At 47.7% G+C, this 17,129-nt stretch overlaps 1 protein-coding gene across 6 annotated transcripts in view; it reads left to right on the forward strand.

Moving 5' to 3' along the window:
- The first annotated feature begins 377 nt into the window (after positions 1-377).
- Positions 378-17,129, forward strand: part of SMARCA4 (SWI/SNF related BAF chromatin remodeling complex subunit ATPase 4) — an 86,752-nt gene continuing 70,000 nt past the window's right edge. For 4 of the 6 annotated variants that reach the window (XM_090289602.1, XM_090289603.1, XM_090289604.1 and 1 more), the window contains exons 1-3: positions 386-546; positions 16,304-16,556; positions 16,941-17,073. In XM_090289602.1, the coding sequence (XP_090145728.1) occupies positions 16,335-16,556; positions 16,941-17,073 (355 nt within the window). In that variant the 5' untranslated portion in view covers positions 386-546; positions 16,304-16,334. Of the gene's footprint in view, positions 547-16,303; positions 16,557-16,940; positions 17,074-17,129 lie in introns of all 6 variants that reach the window. The other 2 variants (XM_090289607.1, XM_090289606.1) reach the window with 2 other exon arrangements.

Here is a 17,129-nt window from a genome sequence, read left to right on the forward strand (position 1 = left end):
CCATCCATACCACTCCCTCCCCACCCCATCCCCCAACCTCCCGCAGCCGCCATCACCACCGCCGCACTGACGCCCGCTCTGCGCACGCTCGGCGGCGTGAAGACGCTCGGCGTCGGAAGACGAAGACCCCAGTGCGTTGGCGCAGGACTGTCCCAGACAGAGGTGGGAGGTGCGTCGGGTGCACGTGCTGTCTCTGGCCCCACCTACCTCCTCGGGCCCCCGGCGGACGCGCATGCGCGCTGGGAGCGGAAGGGCCGGCGGGCGCGCGCACTAGGCCGGGCGGGCGGCGGAAGCGGGAGAAGCTGTTCCTAGAAGGGGGAGTAAAGGAGTCGGCGAGTGCGCGCGCCGCGGGGGCGCGGGCGGAGTGTGTGTGTGGGGTGGGGGAGGCCAAGGCGGGCGGGTGCGCGCACGAGGCATAACCTCGTTTGGTGGTGGCGGCTGCGTCTTCTTTGTTTCTTGAAGAGAGACGAGACGCCTACTCTGCCCCTAGCCCAGCGAGGAGGGGTCGGGGCGGTGTCGGGAAGGCGACGGTGCAGCCGAATCCCGGTAAGGAACGCGGGCCGCGGGGGTAGCGCGGCGCGGGGCTTTGGGAGGACGGTTTGAATGGAGCCGGGGCGTCGACGGGGGAGGGGGCCGCCGGCGCCCGGAGCAGGGCCGGGGTACGGCGGCTCCCGAGGGTCAAGAAGCCCGGCTGGCATCGCGCGCGCGCGGGGAAAGCTAAAGTATAGCGAGGCCGTGGCGGCCACAGTGTCCGCGGGCCGGCGGGTGGGGGCTGGTGCCGCGTGGAGGCCGCGCGCCAGGGGCGCGCGCTCTCGCTGGGTTCGCCGGACAAAGCTTGCCGCCCCCTCTGTGGGCCAGGGGCCCGGCATCGATCGCGGTCTCTGCTGCGGCTGCAACAATAGCCAGGCGTCGAGGATTTTCTGTCTACATTATAACGGGTCTAACTCGAATGTTGTCTTTTTGACGAGGCTGCGGTCGCCGCTCTGTAGGAAAAATCCCTCCTGTGTGTAGTGTCGCCTGGACACGAGCATTCTTAGCCCTCTTGGGTTAGCCGACCTAAATTTTTAGTTTAAAAATCACGTATTCTTGATTTTCAAGGAAAGGTAAATAACTTGCCCCATCACTTGCAAGTAGTGACTTAAAAATGTTTGCCCTGATCCGAGGCTTCGGCAGCAAGTGGGGTAGGACCGGGGTAAATGTTTGCTGTTCAAAGCATTGTTTTTGTTATGCATCTTTTCCTCTACCTGCCAATGGATTTTTCAGATTAAGGTTTTTATTTAAAACGTGACTTTTTCAAGAGAGTGGTTTGTGGCAGTCTTGAAGACCCCGGTCTTGAAAGTAGGGAATAAGTGTAAAAACCACTTCCCAGGAATTTGAAACGAGTTTTCGGTTTGAATTGACAGACGGGATTAGTGTTTTATTCCTGGCTCTGTCTGTCACTGAGCTGTGGAACTTAAGGCAAATAGTTTAATCTCTCTGAACCTCTTAGTTACCTCCTTTGTGAAATGGGAATAATGTTACAAATGGAGCTGGTGAAAGCCTGCAAAATGGTTCCTGGCAAGTGGGAAGCAGTGTTACTGTCTGGTCCAATCTCCTCCTTCTTTGCTGAGTAAAACGTTGGTTCCATACTGGGCGTCAGATGATTTGGGGTTGGATCCCCTGAGGAGCCTCTCTGATATTTAGGGTTACAGGTAGAAAATGTGGGAACAGATTCCCTTGGACTATAATTTAATCCCCCCAACTCTTTCTGTGAGAGGAATGCAGTGGGTTTCCAGGAGAGTGTTGTGAGCCAGAGATTAGGAAGGCTGCGTGGAAGAGGGGGCTTTTACTCAGAATCAGGGAGGATGTCCAATCTTATAGTTTGACTTATATTTGTTTCCTCTGCTACACTGCACATTGCCTCTATCCTCTCCTGTGTAGCAGTTAACCCCAGTTTGTAATTACACATTTGTTCTCTGAGGGCTATCAGAGCAGGGGTCGTGTCTCCCACAGTTCCCTAGGCCTGGCACATGGTAGACCCTTAGCGAACATTTGTGCCATGAATGAAGGGTCCTTGTGGGGATTGTGCGAACATATGTGACAAGTGCTTGACATAGGACTGGGGTGGTTATAAGCAATAAACATTAGTTGCTGTTGGGTCTTAACTTTCCTCGCCATTGTTTCCCAAACCTCATTCCCCTGGGAAGGAGGGTGTGGGGAGGTGGTTAGTGTAGGGTGGTGGTGAGGGGTGCTGGTTCTAGAATCAGACCTTCTGGATTCACACTCAGCTCTCTAAATCTTAATTTCACCTTAATCAATGTACTTAGCAGTGGGTTCCCCCACTTGAGAAACAAGTATGACAGCAAAGCCACCTCAAACAGTGGTTGTGAGGGTTGAATTAGATAACATTGGTATCTGCTTAACACACTGCAACACCTGGCATGAAGGGTTATATATATGTTTTCCTAATTTGCTTTAAAGTCAGTGCATACACAATTGTGAAAATAACATGTTTCTCCATGTGCCATCTAAACTCATTTTGTATTAACTCTTAAGGAGATTTTTTCATTGAGTATCTTCTTTTAAAAAACCTTTATTTATTTAGAGAGGGCAAAGTAGGGAGAAAGAAAGGAATAGAAACATTGATGTGAGACAGAAACATCAGTTGGTTTCCTGTCGTACGCACCCCAGTGGGGGAATGAACCAGCAACCCAGGCATGTGCCCTGACTGAAAATTGAACTGCTGACCTTTTGGTTTGTGGGATGATGCCCAACCAACTGAGCCACACCAGCCAGGGCTCATAAGGAGATTTTGGTCTTACAGGTTTTTGAGTCCAGGGTGGAGGGTGACAGCAGAGTTGTGACATCATCAATGTGGTCTCTAGACTTTCTGTCTGTGAAAGCAAACATATGCATTTTTTTTTTTTAACATACTTTTCCACTCCCTGGGGACCCTTGAAACACAGGGAGGTAACCCTAGAGCAGATATGGGAGGACAGGAGGAATTAGATGTTTTGGGTGACCGTCTGGTGAGAACAATGTTCTGTTGGTGAAGAAACACATCCAGGGGTATTTCTTCACCTGGGGCTGTCCAGTCAGCCACCCTGGGTTTGACTCCTGACTTTGCCACTTTTCTTGGTGCTTTAGAGAAATGGAAGTGATAGTGCCTGGCACATAGTAAGTCCTCAGACGTGCTAGCTCATTTAGGCCTAGGTCATCATCCCTCTGCTGCCATGACACAGAAAGACGCATTCACATTAACAATAGACTGGCCCTGATTGGTATGACTCAGTGGATTGGGCATTGTCCCACAAACCAAGAGGTTACCTGTTTGATTCCCGGTCAGGACACATGCCTGGGTTGTGGGCCAGGTCACTGGTTGGGGGCGTGTGAGAGGCAACCAGTCAATGTTTCTCTCCCTCTCTTTCTCCTTCTCCTTCCTTCTCTCTAAAAATAAATTTAAAAATCTTTATTAAAAAAAGACAATGTGAATGGCGCCCCCTAGAGTTTTGCAAGAAGTGGCTCAAGAGGGACCCATTCACACCAACCACAGACAGAAAACAGGGTGAATAGGAGTTGTGCAAGAAGTAGTGCAATCACTTATTCCCCATTGGTATAGTGAACAAACGTGCTTTGAGTGTCTTCATGAGCCAGGCCTTGCGGGGGGCTGATGATTCAGCTGGGACCAGGCAGACAAGGGCCCTGTTCTGGTTCGCTCTTATCCATCTTTTTTTTACATAGGGGACAGTAATAGTACCCAACTTGTAGGATTGCTGTAAGGACTAAACAACAACAAAGAAATGACAAATGTAAATTGCTTAGAAGGGTACCTGGTACATAGTGCTAAACAGTTGGTAGCTGTTGTCATGTATTAGGATTCCTACAACATCTTGGTGGGACAGAATATATTTTTGCCCAGTTGTAATTGTTCTGTGTGTTTTCAAGGTGGTAATGAAGGAATCAACTCCTCCATTTTTTCTTAATACTTAAATATTGTATGCTTTTCAGTTTTACCATGAGGCATTGGAAGCATGTTTGGTGGCATGACTTTTGAGAAATATCAAACATTTATTGTTCATTTCACATATTTTCTCATAACTTGTGACACTGATTGGAACACTTTAGAGCAAATTGGAATTTTAAAAAAATTAGAGTTAAAGGGATGTGGGAAACCTACTATATAAAAGGGAAATAACAGCCTGGCTATTGTTGCTCAGTGGATTGAGTGCCGGCCTGCAATCCAAAAGGTTGCGGGTTTGATTCCGGTTTGATTCCCAGTCAGGGCACATGCCTGGGTTGCAGGCCAGGTCCCCAGTAGGGAGTGTGCAAGAGGCAGCTGATTAACATATCTCTTGCACACAGATGTTTCTCTCCCTCTCTCCCTCCCTTTCTCTCTCTCTAAAAGTAAATAAAGAAAATCTTTAAAAAGTTCACAGTTGCTTAAGAAAAAAGGCAAGTAACAGCTGTGGGACTATGGGGGATTGTCTGAAGGGGGACAGGTCAGAATTGCCTTTGAAGCCAGTTGGAGAGCTGCCATTGCTGTCAGCCTTATAGATAGCATCCCAAAGAAATAGGTTCACGAATATGATCAGTGATATCTTAGTTGAAATTTTCTGTTAGTTGCATGTTGCTGTTAATTTTTCAGGATATGGATTTGATGGGCATGAGAAATGAACTTCAACCTGTTCTCATCTTCCTGGACCTGGGCCTGAAGGGAAGCACCAGGTGTAGCTGGGTTTGTGGGGAGATCAGATTTCAGAGGGCAGGGGCTTTCTTTAGAAAATAGGAACATGCTAGCAGGCTAAAACCTGCCCTGGCCCCTTCCTGGCCTTTGCACTCCCAAGTGGTTTCCAGAGCTTCGCTTTGGGACTTGTTTACTTTGCTAAAGGAACATGTCTTCGTTTTTGCACATGGACAGTTGTCACTGGGAGCAGTCTGAGTTTTGCTCATTGTGAAGTTCACCAGCTGTGAGTGTGAACAAGGAGGATTGACCCTCCTTGTTTTTAGTAGCAGCGACTTTTTAAAGGGTTCCTTGGGCTGGTTTAAGTTCTCCTTTTATCTGGTAGGTTGCACCCCACTGGCTCAGGAAACAGGTGGCTGCGTGGCAGTTGCTGCTTCACCTGTTACAGGGGGAGCTTCGAGGAGGCAGGGTTTGATGTGTGCCACCCTGACTTGCCGAGAGTCCCAGTAAAATGGCACAGTGGGTGGTCTCACTGTCCTCATGGTGATGCTGAAGCACAGCGGGCTGCTTCCTACACCCTGGGAGCTGTATCTGGCCCTGGTGACCACCGAGTATATTTCCGATCACAGCCTGGACTGTGGCACACTGGGCACCCCTGCACACCTCCCCAGAACATCTCTGCACACTTCTGCCTGTTGAGGGCTTCTCCTTGCCTCCACTCTACACCCTACAGGCTCTCGTCCTCTGCCTTCTGATCCTCAGCCTGAATCAATTATGCAGACCTTGCAATCAGGTAGACTGGATGCAGGACTCTGCTCCCTGCATTACTTTGGGCAAATGACTTAACCTCTCTGAGTTGCAATCGTGTTTCTCTCGTAGTCTCTTTAAGTTGTCAGTACTGAACCAAGGGGATGTGAGTTGGGGCTGAAATCCACCCCAGCTGGGCTTAGCCAAGCATGGCCCCAGGGCTGGATAGCCCCAAGTAAGGGGTACCTTTTACATTTCTAATGGCAAGTGTTAGCTGAGACCCTGCTGGTCACCTTGGTCATGCTTGACTCCTCTTACCCCCACATCTGCTCCATCAGCATGTCCAGAGATATCTTCCAAAAGTGTCATCAGATTGTGTCACTGCCCTGTCCAGAACATTCCAGTGGTTTCCTGTTCTACCTAAAGTAGACCCCTACCTCCTCACCATTGCCTGCAAGGCCTGTGATTTGCCCTATCCACCCATTTCTGACCTCATCTGCTACACCTCCTTCACCTGCTCCACTCCAGCGAGGTCCGACCCTCGGTGCCTCTGCACTTACTGTTCCCTCTACCCATAGATAGCTATGTGGTTCCCATTTCACTTCAGGTTTCTGCTCAGATATGTCCCCATTACTGAGACCATTCTTGCCACCATACTTGAAAGAGTACCTCTGGTTAGCTGAATGTTAACTCTTGTTTGATTATTTTTTCATAGCACTTCCACCCCCTGTGTGATGTCGTTTCATATTTGTGTACTTGTCTTTGTCTCTCGGTTATCCCACTGGACAGGGACTGTTTCTGCTGGATGCACAGTGCCTGGAACCCTGCTTAGCCCAGAGTCAGTTGGTATAGGGGTGGTTGAGAGGGTCTGTCCCAAGTGATCCTCGGCCAATGTGGGTGCCACACCTCCCTGCCCACTCTTGTACTTTCTGATCTCCTTTCTAGGGGGACTTCTCTCCAGTCCTCTCCATGGATCATGTGTCTTGCTCACTATTGAGAATATAGCAGTCCATAGCAGACCCAGCAGTGAGTCATGACATCCATTTTGTCTTGATCAGCCTTATCAGAAGCAGGGTCAAGGAAGATTTGTAAAGCTTCTTGCAGTTACTTGATGTGTGTTTGTGTTGGGCCAAGTTGTGCCTTGGGATCATGGTCAAGAGTTTAAAAACACATCTGGTGGATAGATAGGATAGTGTTTGTATTCTTGAAGTGTAGACACTATACCTTCCTGACAGATTAGAGTGTGAACCCTCTCAGGATAGAAAACTAACCTGGCTGTCACCTCTTCTAGCATGTTGTGTATGGGGAGGTGCTCTTCAGTGGTTTTCAAGTGAATGAAAAAACTTTTTGTCCTGGTTGGTATAGCTCAGTTGGGCATCCTCTTGCAAACCAAAGGGTCACTGGTTCGATTCCTGGTCAGGGTACATGCCTGGGTTGTAGTTTTAGTTCCCTGGGGTGTGTATGGAGGGCAGCCAGTCAGTGTTTCTCTCACATTGATGTTTCTTGTACTCTCTTTTTCCCTCCCTCCCCCCTCTCTAAAATCTGTATATCTACGTCTATGTCTTTATCTTTATCTATGTCTATGTATATCTATAGAAAGCTTCATACCCTTCAGAAATACTTTTTTTTTTTCAGATTTAATGTGTTTTATTGATTAAAATATTACATTTGTGCCAATTTCCCTTCCCTCTGCTCCCCTCCACCCGGCGGCCCCCCTCCCTCCAGTTGTCCCCCCCTTTTAGATTATGTCCATTAGTTGTGCATACAGTTCCTCCCAACCTCTCTCCGTCTATTCCATTCCCTCCTACCTTGATCCCCAATTCCTATATCATCTCCCTCCCTTTCCCCATTCCCCCTCCCTGTTGACCTCCCCCCAATATGCTTCCCGTACCCACAGTTCCTTTTCCACTCTCGTTGCCTATTTAGTTTGCCTTTGTTTCATCTCCCTAGCTCCTGTTTTTTAAACCAGTCCCTTTAACATCTCATATAACAGTGGTTTGGATCTAATGAACTCTTTCAATTTTATTTTGTCTTGGAAACACTTTCTCTGTCCTTCTATTCTGAATGACAATTTCGCTGGATAGAGTATTCGTGGTTGTAGGTTTTGGATTTTCATTACTTTGAATATTTCTTGCCAGTCCCTTCTTGCCTGTAGGGTCTCCCTTGAGAAGTCAGCTGATAGTCTAATTGGGACCCCTTTGTACATAATTCTTTTCTTCTCTCTTGCTGCTTTTAAGATTCTCTCTTTATCTTTAATTTTTGACATTTTGATTATAATGTGTCTTGGAGTGGTTCTCCCTGGGTCCAGTCTCTTGGGAACTCTCCTTGCTTCCTGGACCTGCAAGTCTTCCCTTCCCCAAGTCTGGGAAGTTCTCCTTTATTATATTTTCACTCAATTTTTCAAGTTCTAGTTCATCTTCCTCATTCTCTGGCAAACCAATGATTCTTATGTTGGGCCTTTTATAGCTGTCCCAGAGGTTTCTGATCCTCTCATTGTTGCTTCCCATTTCCTCTCGCTGCATTGGTTGACTGCTTGTTCCTTCTCCATATTCCAGTTTGTTGAAATGAACTCTGGATTTTTTCTCACCTTCTATCTCGTATGCGGTTTTGTTCCTTTCGTTATGAAATTTTTTCGCTTCTTTCTTATCTTTTTCCTGCTCTTTTGTGAATTCTGTAAGCCACCTGATAACAATGGCCCAGAACTGAGCCTCTGACAGGTTTCTTATCTGTTCATCTGTCAGGTTCTCTATCTGCTGTCTGGTGAGTTGTGTCACCGGTATTTCTATAGTTGCCTGCCTCATTTTGACAGATGCGTTTTGTTTTCTTGGGCCGGCTGTCGGGGGCAGTGCCTGTGTACTCGTAATGACCCAGCGACCGGCGGGCGCCTTTGGCGTCACAAATCAGCGACCGGCGTCTGCCTGTCCGCGACCTATTTCGCAGCCCTGTGGTGCTTTCTTTGGGGGCGGGGGTCCAAGATGGATTCACACAGTTATTCAGCTAGGAGACCGGGATCCGTCCTCCCGTCCCCCTGGGCCTCACTGTTCAAGGCGATGCGGCGGCTGCTCTCCCCAGCGCCAGAGTCGCGCACTGCCAGGGGCTTGCGTAGCCGGGACTCCTCGCCGGGGTCGTGCACCGCCAGGGGCTTTCGCAGCCGGGATTCCTGGCCGCCCGCCCGCCGCTCCGGGTGCGACCGCAAACAGCACTGCCCTCTTTAACTCTTACCTGCCCAAATGGCACCGCTGGTTTATAACTTCATATGTTGGACTTCCGTGTAGTTTTATTTTCTGGAATTTCTAGTTATCCTTTGTTTTGAAGTAGTTGTATTCCTCTCTAGTTGTAGAGGGAGACATAGCGTGTCCGTCTAAGCCTCCATCTTGGCCGGAAGTCCCAGAAATACTTTTTAAAGGAAGAAGGATGGATTCCAGTGAATAAAATTACGTAATAACCAGTGCTAAAAATAATACTTGGTAATGATTTTAGGCATGCCTACCTTTTAGGTAGAACTGAGCAGACAATGTAATTGATCATGACATGACTTTTCCTTTCTGAAATGTATTCTCTTTTAAATGTAGGGCAAGGGTTTGTGTTGCAAGGAAAATGCTGCAGGACACACAGTGATGGGGAAGCCCAGTTTCAGGAATAAGCCATTTCCACAGGGTTCCTAAGACCACAGATACCCCGCCTCTTAACATCCTTCCAGGTTCATGGACTAGAGCACCCTTCACCATGAGGTCAGATGTGGAGGGTTTTTCTTAGTAGGTTATTAGGAGGGAAACGTTTCACATTTTTAATGTAAGGTATGGGACTGGTTTTGCTCAGCTCCCATTGATGGGTTTGAGCACTCTGCTCGGACTTGACTGCAGTGTTGTATCTTCTGATGAAACATGTCTGTGAACAAATTTCTCCATACCAAAACACCAAAACACCAAAAAAACAAAAAAACAATCTCAGCAAGCAGATACAGGGGGACCCAGATTGACTTTTATTTATAAGACAAAAAGCAAGGGTGTTAGGGAAGAAGAAACTAGACCTTTAATCCTCTAGCAGTCTGGTTCCATGTTTGAGTGGCAGTAGACGTTTCTATTTTAAATAATAATTTTGATGAAGTTGAAAGTAGATGGAAAATAATGCAGTCCTCAAACCCTCTCATCTTTCTCTCTTATTTCCACAAAGACACTTCTGGCATCTTTTCTGGGTATTTAGTTCCCAAGTATTTTTCTAACATAGGTTTTTTTTCTTAAGTGTTTTCTAAAAAACTGGTTATAAAAGTAATAGATGGTTATTGTAAAAAACAAACACATACAAATTTAAAAACACCATAAAACTGATGTGAAAAATGTAAGTTCCCCGTCATATGCCTCCAGGGAGAGCTGGTGCTTGCTGCTGACACTTGGGTATATGTTGGCTTCTATGCTCAGATTAACATGCATATACAGTATAGTTGATCCTTAAACAGTGCGGGTGTTGGGGTCGAAAACCCACATGTAACTTAAAAGAATTTTTTTTTTTCTTTTATTCTAGAGAGAGGGGGAGGGAGAGAGAAAGAGGGGGAGAGAAACAATGAATGTGAGAAACTGATCAGTTTTGTCTCATACATGCCCCAGATGGGGACCAAAAGAGCAACCCAGGCATGTGCCCTGACTGGGAATTGAACAGGCGACCTTTTGCTTTGCCAGAGGACGCCCAACCAACTGAGCCACACCATACAGGGCCCCACACCTAACTTTCGACTCCTCTAAAACTTGACTACTAATGGCTATTGTTGATGGGAAGCCTTACTGATAACATAAGCAGTCAGTTAATACATATGTTTTATATTATATATATTATGTACTGCATTATAATAAAATAACCTAGAGAAAAGAAAATGTTATTAAGGAAAGCATAAAGAAGAGAAACTATATTTATTTATTGAAAAAAAGATGCAGCTCTGACCAGTGTGGCTGTTGGGTGTCGTCCTGCAAGGCGAAAGGTTACCACTTCAATTTCCGGTCAGGACACATGCCTGGCTGAGGGTTTGTCCCCAGCCCAGGCATGTAGGAGAGGCGACCAATCGATGTTTCTCTCCCTCTCTTTCTCCTTCCCTTCCCATATAAGTAAGACATGCACAGTTCAAACCATGTTTTACAAGGGTCAACTGTGTTGTTCCTACACAGTGGTGATCAGGCCAAGCACTTTGACCTCCTTTCCCCTGCTTTGCTTTGGACCATCCTCTACGTCCATGTGCACGGAGCTACCACATTCACCTCTAACGGTGCCACAACTTGTGCAGCATGTATTGTGTGGGGGTCCTGATTGTTTGGCAATTGGGGGCTTCTCAGAGAAATCAAGTGATACGGCCCAGTCACTTCTAGACGCTTTGACCTGGGGTATCTGGGAGCCTATTTTCATCTTGGGGCCTTCTGAATATCTTAGCTTTCAGCTTTTTGATTCTTGCCCCAAGTAGTTTTACTTCCTGTCACGTTCTTTCTGTCTGCCTACTTGGGTTCCCAGGCCCTGTTCCCTCCTGTGGAGCCCCAGATGCACTCACCCCATGGGCCACGCACATCTCTGTTAGGTGCCCAGATATGCACGCTAGTGGTTTCGCCATTTTTGCCCCTGCATCCCCTTGTCTTTAGTTTTTTCTCATCTGCTTTAGGTGCTGCTGTCTGCTTTGAGATGGATTTCAGTCTGTGCAAAGTTGCCTTCACTTTCCCAACCCCAGCATTAAGTGACTTGTCAGAGAGGGGCTTGTTGAGGTAGTCCAGGCAGCACCATGGAAGCCACCTGAAACCCCCAAGGCCTTAGGATGACCTCGGGGACCCAAGGAATTTGCTGGAAAAGCCAGCTCTTCAGTTTCCTACCTACAGGGCAGGGGTGTTTGGTGGTGAGGGAAGAAGGAATGGGGAAGAGGGGTGTACTGTGCCCTCTTCTCCATCCCTTCTCGCCTGGTCCATCCTGTCTGGCTCCCCTGGGTAGGCGTTTCAGTGGAGTACAGTGGTACCCGTTTCCATACTGTTTCCAGCTTAGCAGGAACAGGCTCACCCCTGCCCCTCAGGAAGGGTTGACTAGCTAAAAAGGAACTTGATAATGACAAAGCACGTTGCTTTTGTGGCAGTGGGAACCAAGAGTGCAAGGGAGTTTGGAGCAGCCCAAATCCTGCCTGTTGATTGCCAGGCTGGACCTTGCTTGCACAGGGCTGTGCTGGTCTGCAGGCAGCCGCTGCTTCTCCAGTTCAGCAAAGCCTCCTCTGTAGCCTCTGCTTCTCCAGGGGAGAAGTGAGCCTGTTGTCCTGAGCGCTGAAGGAAGGGAGCATTAATCAAGATTAGTCCTGCAGGGAGGCTAAATTTAGGAAGCAAATTCTCCAGAGTAGTTAGTTATTATGTGGCTAGTTTACTCACCTCTGTATGGGGAAAGGAGGGTGGAAGCACTTAGTCTGTGACATTTCTAGGACAGTTAGTGACAAGCAGTAAGCAACTGCACAGTAAACGTTAGGACCCTTGATATCACCAGCAATGTGATGGCATTTCCTGCCTGTGTGCCTTGCATGTGTTAGTTCATTTGATGCTGGCTGAGACCCCTGAGGGGACTGTTCTCAGCTCCAGCCTACAGAAGGAACAGGCTTAGAGAAGTTAAGTCACTTATCCAGCATTGTGCAGTTGGTAGGTGATAGAATCTATGCTCAGAGTCCGAGTTGCCCTATGACCTTGGCCTTGTGACTACCTGTATTCCACTGACCTACTGTGTGCCCTCTGAGCCTTAGGGACACCTCTGTCAGCGGAGCCAATGATAGTCCTTCCATGCACTGTGGTGGTGCAGGCTCTGTGAGTAAATCCAGGTCCTTACCACCAAATGGCTCACGGCTCTGCCTCCCTCTCTCTGGATCTTCCCTCCTGTGGTTTCTCTGTGACTGATCCATCTTCAGCAGTGGTAAATCACTAAGGGCAGGGACAAGTCACAGTCCACTTGGATATTAATATATCCCTTCCCTTTCTCTTTCCCATGACCTTGAGTAGTAGAGGAAAGCCTGTTTCCTCTGCTCACACTCTGCCATTTCAGTCTTAGCCGTGAGGTCCAAGTAAATCCAGCCCAGAATCCTGCCCAAGCGTGTTCTTCAGTCTTTGTTCTATATCGAATTTGGTACAGCCTGGAATTAAACAAACTTATTTGGAAAAAAGAAAAAGACTGACAGCACCAGTGGCAGTGTAGCTGCAGAGAACCTGGAACGCACATCCATTGCTGGAGGAGGGTGGTGTGTAAGACTGTAGTTCTTTTAGAAAACTGGCAACATCTATCAAAGCTAAATTTCTGCCTTCCTTACGATCAACAGTTCCACTCCTGGATTCCCAAGGAACGTGAGCACCCGTGTCTCCCAAGTGACTTTGTTCATAGCAGCTTCATTTGCACAAGCTCACACCTGGTAGCACCACATCCATGTACAGGACAGGTAAAGAAGTACAAATGACTGCTGTAGCCAGCAACAGGGATCCCTCTCCCAGATGAGCAGAAGGACACTGCTGTGTGATTTTTTTTTTACTAATCTACAGTGTTTCCTCCTGGGAGGGTGTTTCAACTGGGAAAAGAGCTGAGGGCACCTTTTGGAATGTTGGAAATACTGTGTCTGACCTAGGATTCATCCAGATGGGTGCTTTAGGTTTGCTACAACTCATTACAGGTAAATAAAATAAAAAGCCCCTGTTCAGTACTACACTGAGGACCAGAGAGCCGCTCTGGGTTCTGATTTCCTGGTCTCTTCTCCCTGACAGTGCTTGTCTGCATGTGGCATCAGTATCCTGATTGGGCTCCTCAGTGTTTAACAGAGCCTTAGCCGCTGTGCCGCTTGGAATGGTTTTGTATTGTGTCTGCACTTCTTTGGGTCCCAATTACTGTCTCTCCCCACATGTCCGAGCTTTCTGAGCTTTCACTCCAGAAGCAAGTTTGCTGATGGCGGCTCCATGCACTCACCTCCTTCATTGCAGCCTGACTCTTCAGAGGTGGCAGCTTCTGAAGCAAATATCATTTTCAAAAGTGTGTTGTGAAACCCTGTGCTTCTCAAAAGTGGACGTTACTATATTTTGGCACAAAAGTTTTCTTATGTGCCCTCCCGTATCTTTTGTGGGTGCTGTGTCTTGTCATTGAAGTTAGCGCTGCTTTGTGGAGACAGTTAATTCTTAGAGGAACCGTGTGCTTTGATGGAAAGAAGAGGAAAAAAGAGCTGATGCTAAGTGTAAGCTCTTTTAGAAGAGCCATCATTCCAAAGGCATTCACCGGTGTTTGCTTGTCAGCGTGTCTGCCTTTAGATAGGGGATGATGTTCCCTAGGTGGCATGGGTTCTCTTTTGCTGTCAGTTTCAGTTGGCTTAGCTTAGAATAGAGACCTCCAAGTGAGAAAGAAACCCTGAGCTGATGGAGGCTGCAGAATTCCTTAAGGGTTTGCAGGACCACTGTTTTTCTTCCCACTTCGCTATAGTGGTCTCTGGGCCTGAAAGGGCCTGTGGACATGAAGGGACCCAAGAAGAGCCGCGGGGGGCCATCATCCTTTGCTCAGCCACAGCCATGTCAGTGTTGCCTGGCTTCCCACCTGTGAAGTGTGACTGCAGCTGTGTCCTCCCCATAGACAGACACCTGGGCCAGAGGCTTCAGACTCCAGAATCAGCATTTTAACACACTAGGTACAGAATACAGCCCGCTGTCAGGTGGCAGAGACTGGGGCGGTGGCTCAGGATAAAATGGGATCCTGTTTCTGTGACAGTGTGTGTAAATATTCACACAGAGCTGAATCAGGTCAGATTTTGCTTCTAAATGGCTTTCAGATGAATTTATTTTAAATGTATATATTTATTTTTAAAAGTTTTATCCCCCCCCCCCCCGAGCTTCTTGGGTTTGGATTTGTAGGGAAGGGATTGTGAGCAGACACTTAATCTTCAGCACTCTTGTGCTGTTGATTTGAAGTCCAGCATCAAGGCTCCTTGAGTTTTGGGAGGATACCTGGGGCTCCCAGAGGACGGAGGAGCATTTTCTCGCATGTTGGGGTCTGTTCGTGGTCAGGCTGATATGCTGGGCACTGGTTTCTGCCCTGCCAAAGCTCCTGATCCTCTCTGCTCTAATTATTTGGTCTCGAAACTGGAACGCAGAAATTTGGGCTTTTGACCTATTATCAAGGAAAATACCTCCACTTTTCAAATTAAACCTTTTTTTAATCAAGAGAATTAAAAATGTTCATGAACTTCCTAACAGGATTTATCCCTTAGAACCAGTAGTGCCCAGTAAAGTCTAGGGACAATGAGACTGTAGAAACTGAAAAAAACTCCACAGAAACAAAAACCAGATTTGTGACATGCTGACAGGATAGGGGGCTTTTCCATAATTCTGTATGAGAGAATGGGGTGGGGCCACTAGAGTTCATGACGTTTTGAAGACTCTTAAATGATAAAAATGGTCATAGGTATGATTATATGAAGAAAAGCTTGCCTACAATATGCTCAGTAATTCTGTTGAGAGAGAGAGAGAGAGAGAGAGAGAGAGAGAGAGAGAGAGAGAGAGAGAGAGAGAGAGAGAGAGAACGTGGAACAGCCTAGGAGAGAGGCACTGAAGTGTGGCAGGGTCCCAGAGACAACAATAGGGCAACTCTCTGTCCTAAGGAGGTCCACCCTGGATGTCTCAGGTTCATCATCACCACTCTGGGGGGCTGTGAGGAGCTCTGCGGAGCCCCTCAGCCCTCTCCTTACACTGCCCCTCCCACACTGCTGGGAAGGGTAAGGAGGGCAGAGTTGCTTCTTTTTTTGTGACCAGCAAACACTTATTTATGTGTCTAGTGGGATGATGGGTGATTTTAAGCTCCTGTATTCTTTTTGTGTTTTCCAGATTTCACCAGTGAAACTTTATTACTCCATCATGATGAAAGAGGTTATTAAAGAAAATTTTATTTAAGGCCATATAACTGCATAACACATTAAGGGTTACCTGAAAATTGAACCCTTATTGTAGAAAGCATTTGTAAAATTTACCAGCTCATGGTCTTATCTGAGCAAGCATAATTTATCAATATCATTTAAAATTTTTTTAGCTTATTTATGGACTTGGTGGAGGCCCTGGGTCATAGTTCTGGGTGTCATTTTTTTATAAAGATTTAATTTATTTTTAGAGAGAGGAGAAGGGAGGGAAAGAAGAAAGAGAGAAAGAGAGGGAGAGAAACATCAATGTGTGGCTGCCTTTCACATTCTCCCAACCGGGAACCTGGTCTGCAACCCAGGCATGTGCCCTGACTGGGAATCGAACCCGGGACCCTTTGGTTTGCAGGCTGGTGCTCAATCCACTGAGCCACACCAGCTAGGGCTGGGTGTCATTTTTTAGTTTGCAACAATATTCTTCAAACTAGATACCTCATTATTACTCTTGAAGTACTTGAGATATCAGAGTGCCATTTTTCATGTACTACTTAAAAAAAAAAAAAACCTACTTTTTAAAACTTAAATTCTTATTTTAAAGGAAATGGTCTCACCTTAATGGGAAACCAGTATTGCTTCACATGAATATTTGTTTTTGTCGAATCTATGAGGGTCTAGTCAGATGCTGTTGCTGGCAAAGCCTTTGAGCCTTAGTCATGTGCTCCTTTTTGTTGGAAGGTGAGCAAGCATTAGAGTGGTGTGAAGTGCAGATCAGCGCCACCCTTTGTTGTAATCAGAAAGATGGCGAGGGAAGCAAAGCTGCCTCCCCTCTTCCCCCAGTTCCACACCTTCCTTGGGATTTTTATCTGATTTTGTATATGGTCTCCACCCAGAGCAATGGAGGAGAAAGGTCTGGGTAACAGGGGCTTGATGTCAAAGGCGCAGGCTCCCTGTCAGATGAGTGTTTCTGATATGACTGATCCACCCAGCTGACGTCCATGCACCCCAGACTGACTTCGACTTCTTTCTAGGAGGAGACCACTTTCCGAAGCTCCTGTGAGGATGTCCACTCCAGACCCACCCCTGGGTGGAACTCCTCGACCAGGCCCTTCCCCAGGCCCGGGCCCCTCCCCTGGAGCCATGTTGGGCCCTAGCCCTGGTCCCTCCCCTGGCTCTGCCCACAGCATGATGGGGCCCAGTCCGGGCCCTCCTTCAGCAGGACATCCCATCCCAAGCCAGGGGCCTGGCGGCTACCCTCAGGACAATATGCACCAGATGCACAAGGTAGGGAGCCCAGGACCACCTGCCCTGACTGTCTGGGTTCACTTGATCAGAGGCGGGAGGGTGAGCCATTCATCCTGGCCCCTGCTGTGAGCAGGCAGTCGTCATTCACTTTCATCCCCCTGCTCTCGCCTGTGCCCCCGTCTGGTTGTCCCCTGCCTTTCAACCACTGAGCTCCTAGGTGGTCAGCCTCTACTGGCTGGTGTTATTTTAGGTATCTGCTTGACACCTAAATAATGTCAGGACCATGTCTTGGACATAGGCCACTTGATCAGGTTGGCAATTCAGTAAATGGCATGGTGTTTTCAGTGACATTGAACTCTCGGGTAGTGCCACCTCCTCCTGTCCCCCTTTGCTGATCCTGCCTTGTCATTACCCCTCTTACAGCCAATGGAGTCCATGCTTGAGAAGGGTATGTCGGATGACCCTCGCTACAACCAGATGAAGGGGATGGGGATGCGGACAGGCGGCCATGCCGGGATGGGGCCTCCGCCGAGCCCCATGGACCAGCACTCCCAAGGTAATGTTTTGTTTCCCTTCTCTCTTCATGTTTGTCATCCCCTAAGGTCCTAAGGT

Source organism: Furipterus horrens, unplaced genomic scaffold, assembly GCF_987537825.1.
Source record: "Furipterus horrens unplaced genomic scaffold, mFurHor1.1.pri manual_scaffold_10, whole genome shotgun sequence".
Classification (NCBI taxonomy): Eukaryota; Metazoa; Chordata; class Mammalia; order Chiroptera; family Furipteridae; genus Furipterus; species Furipterus horrens.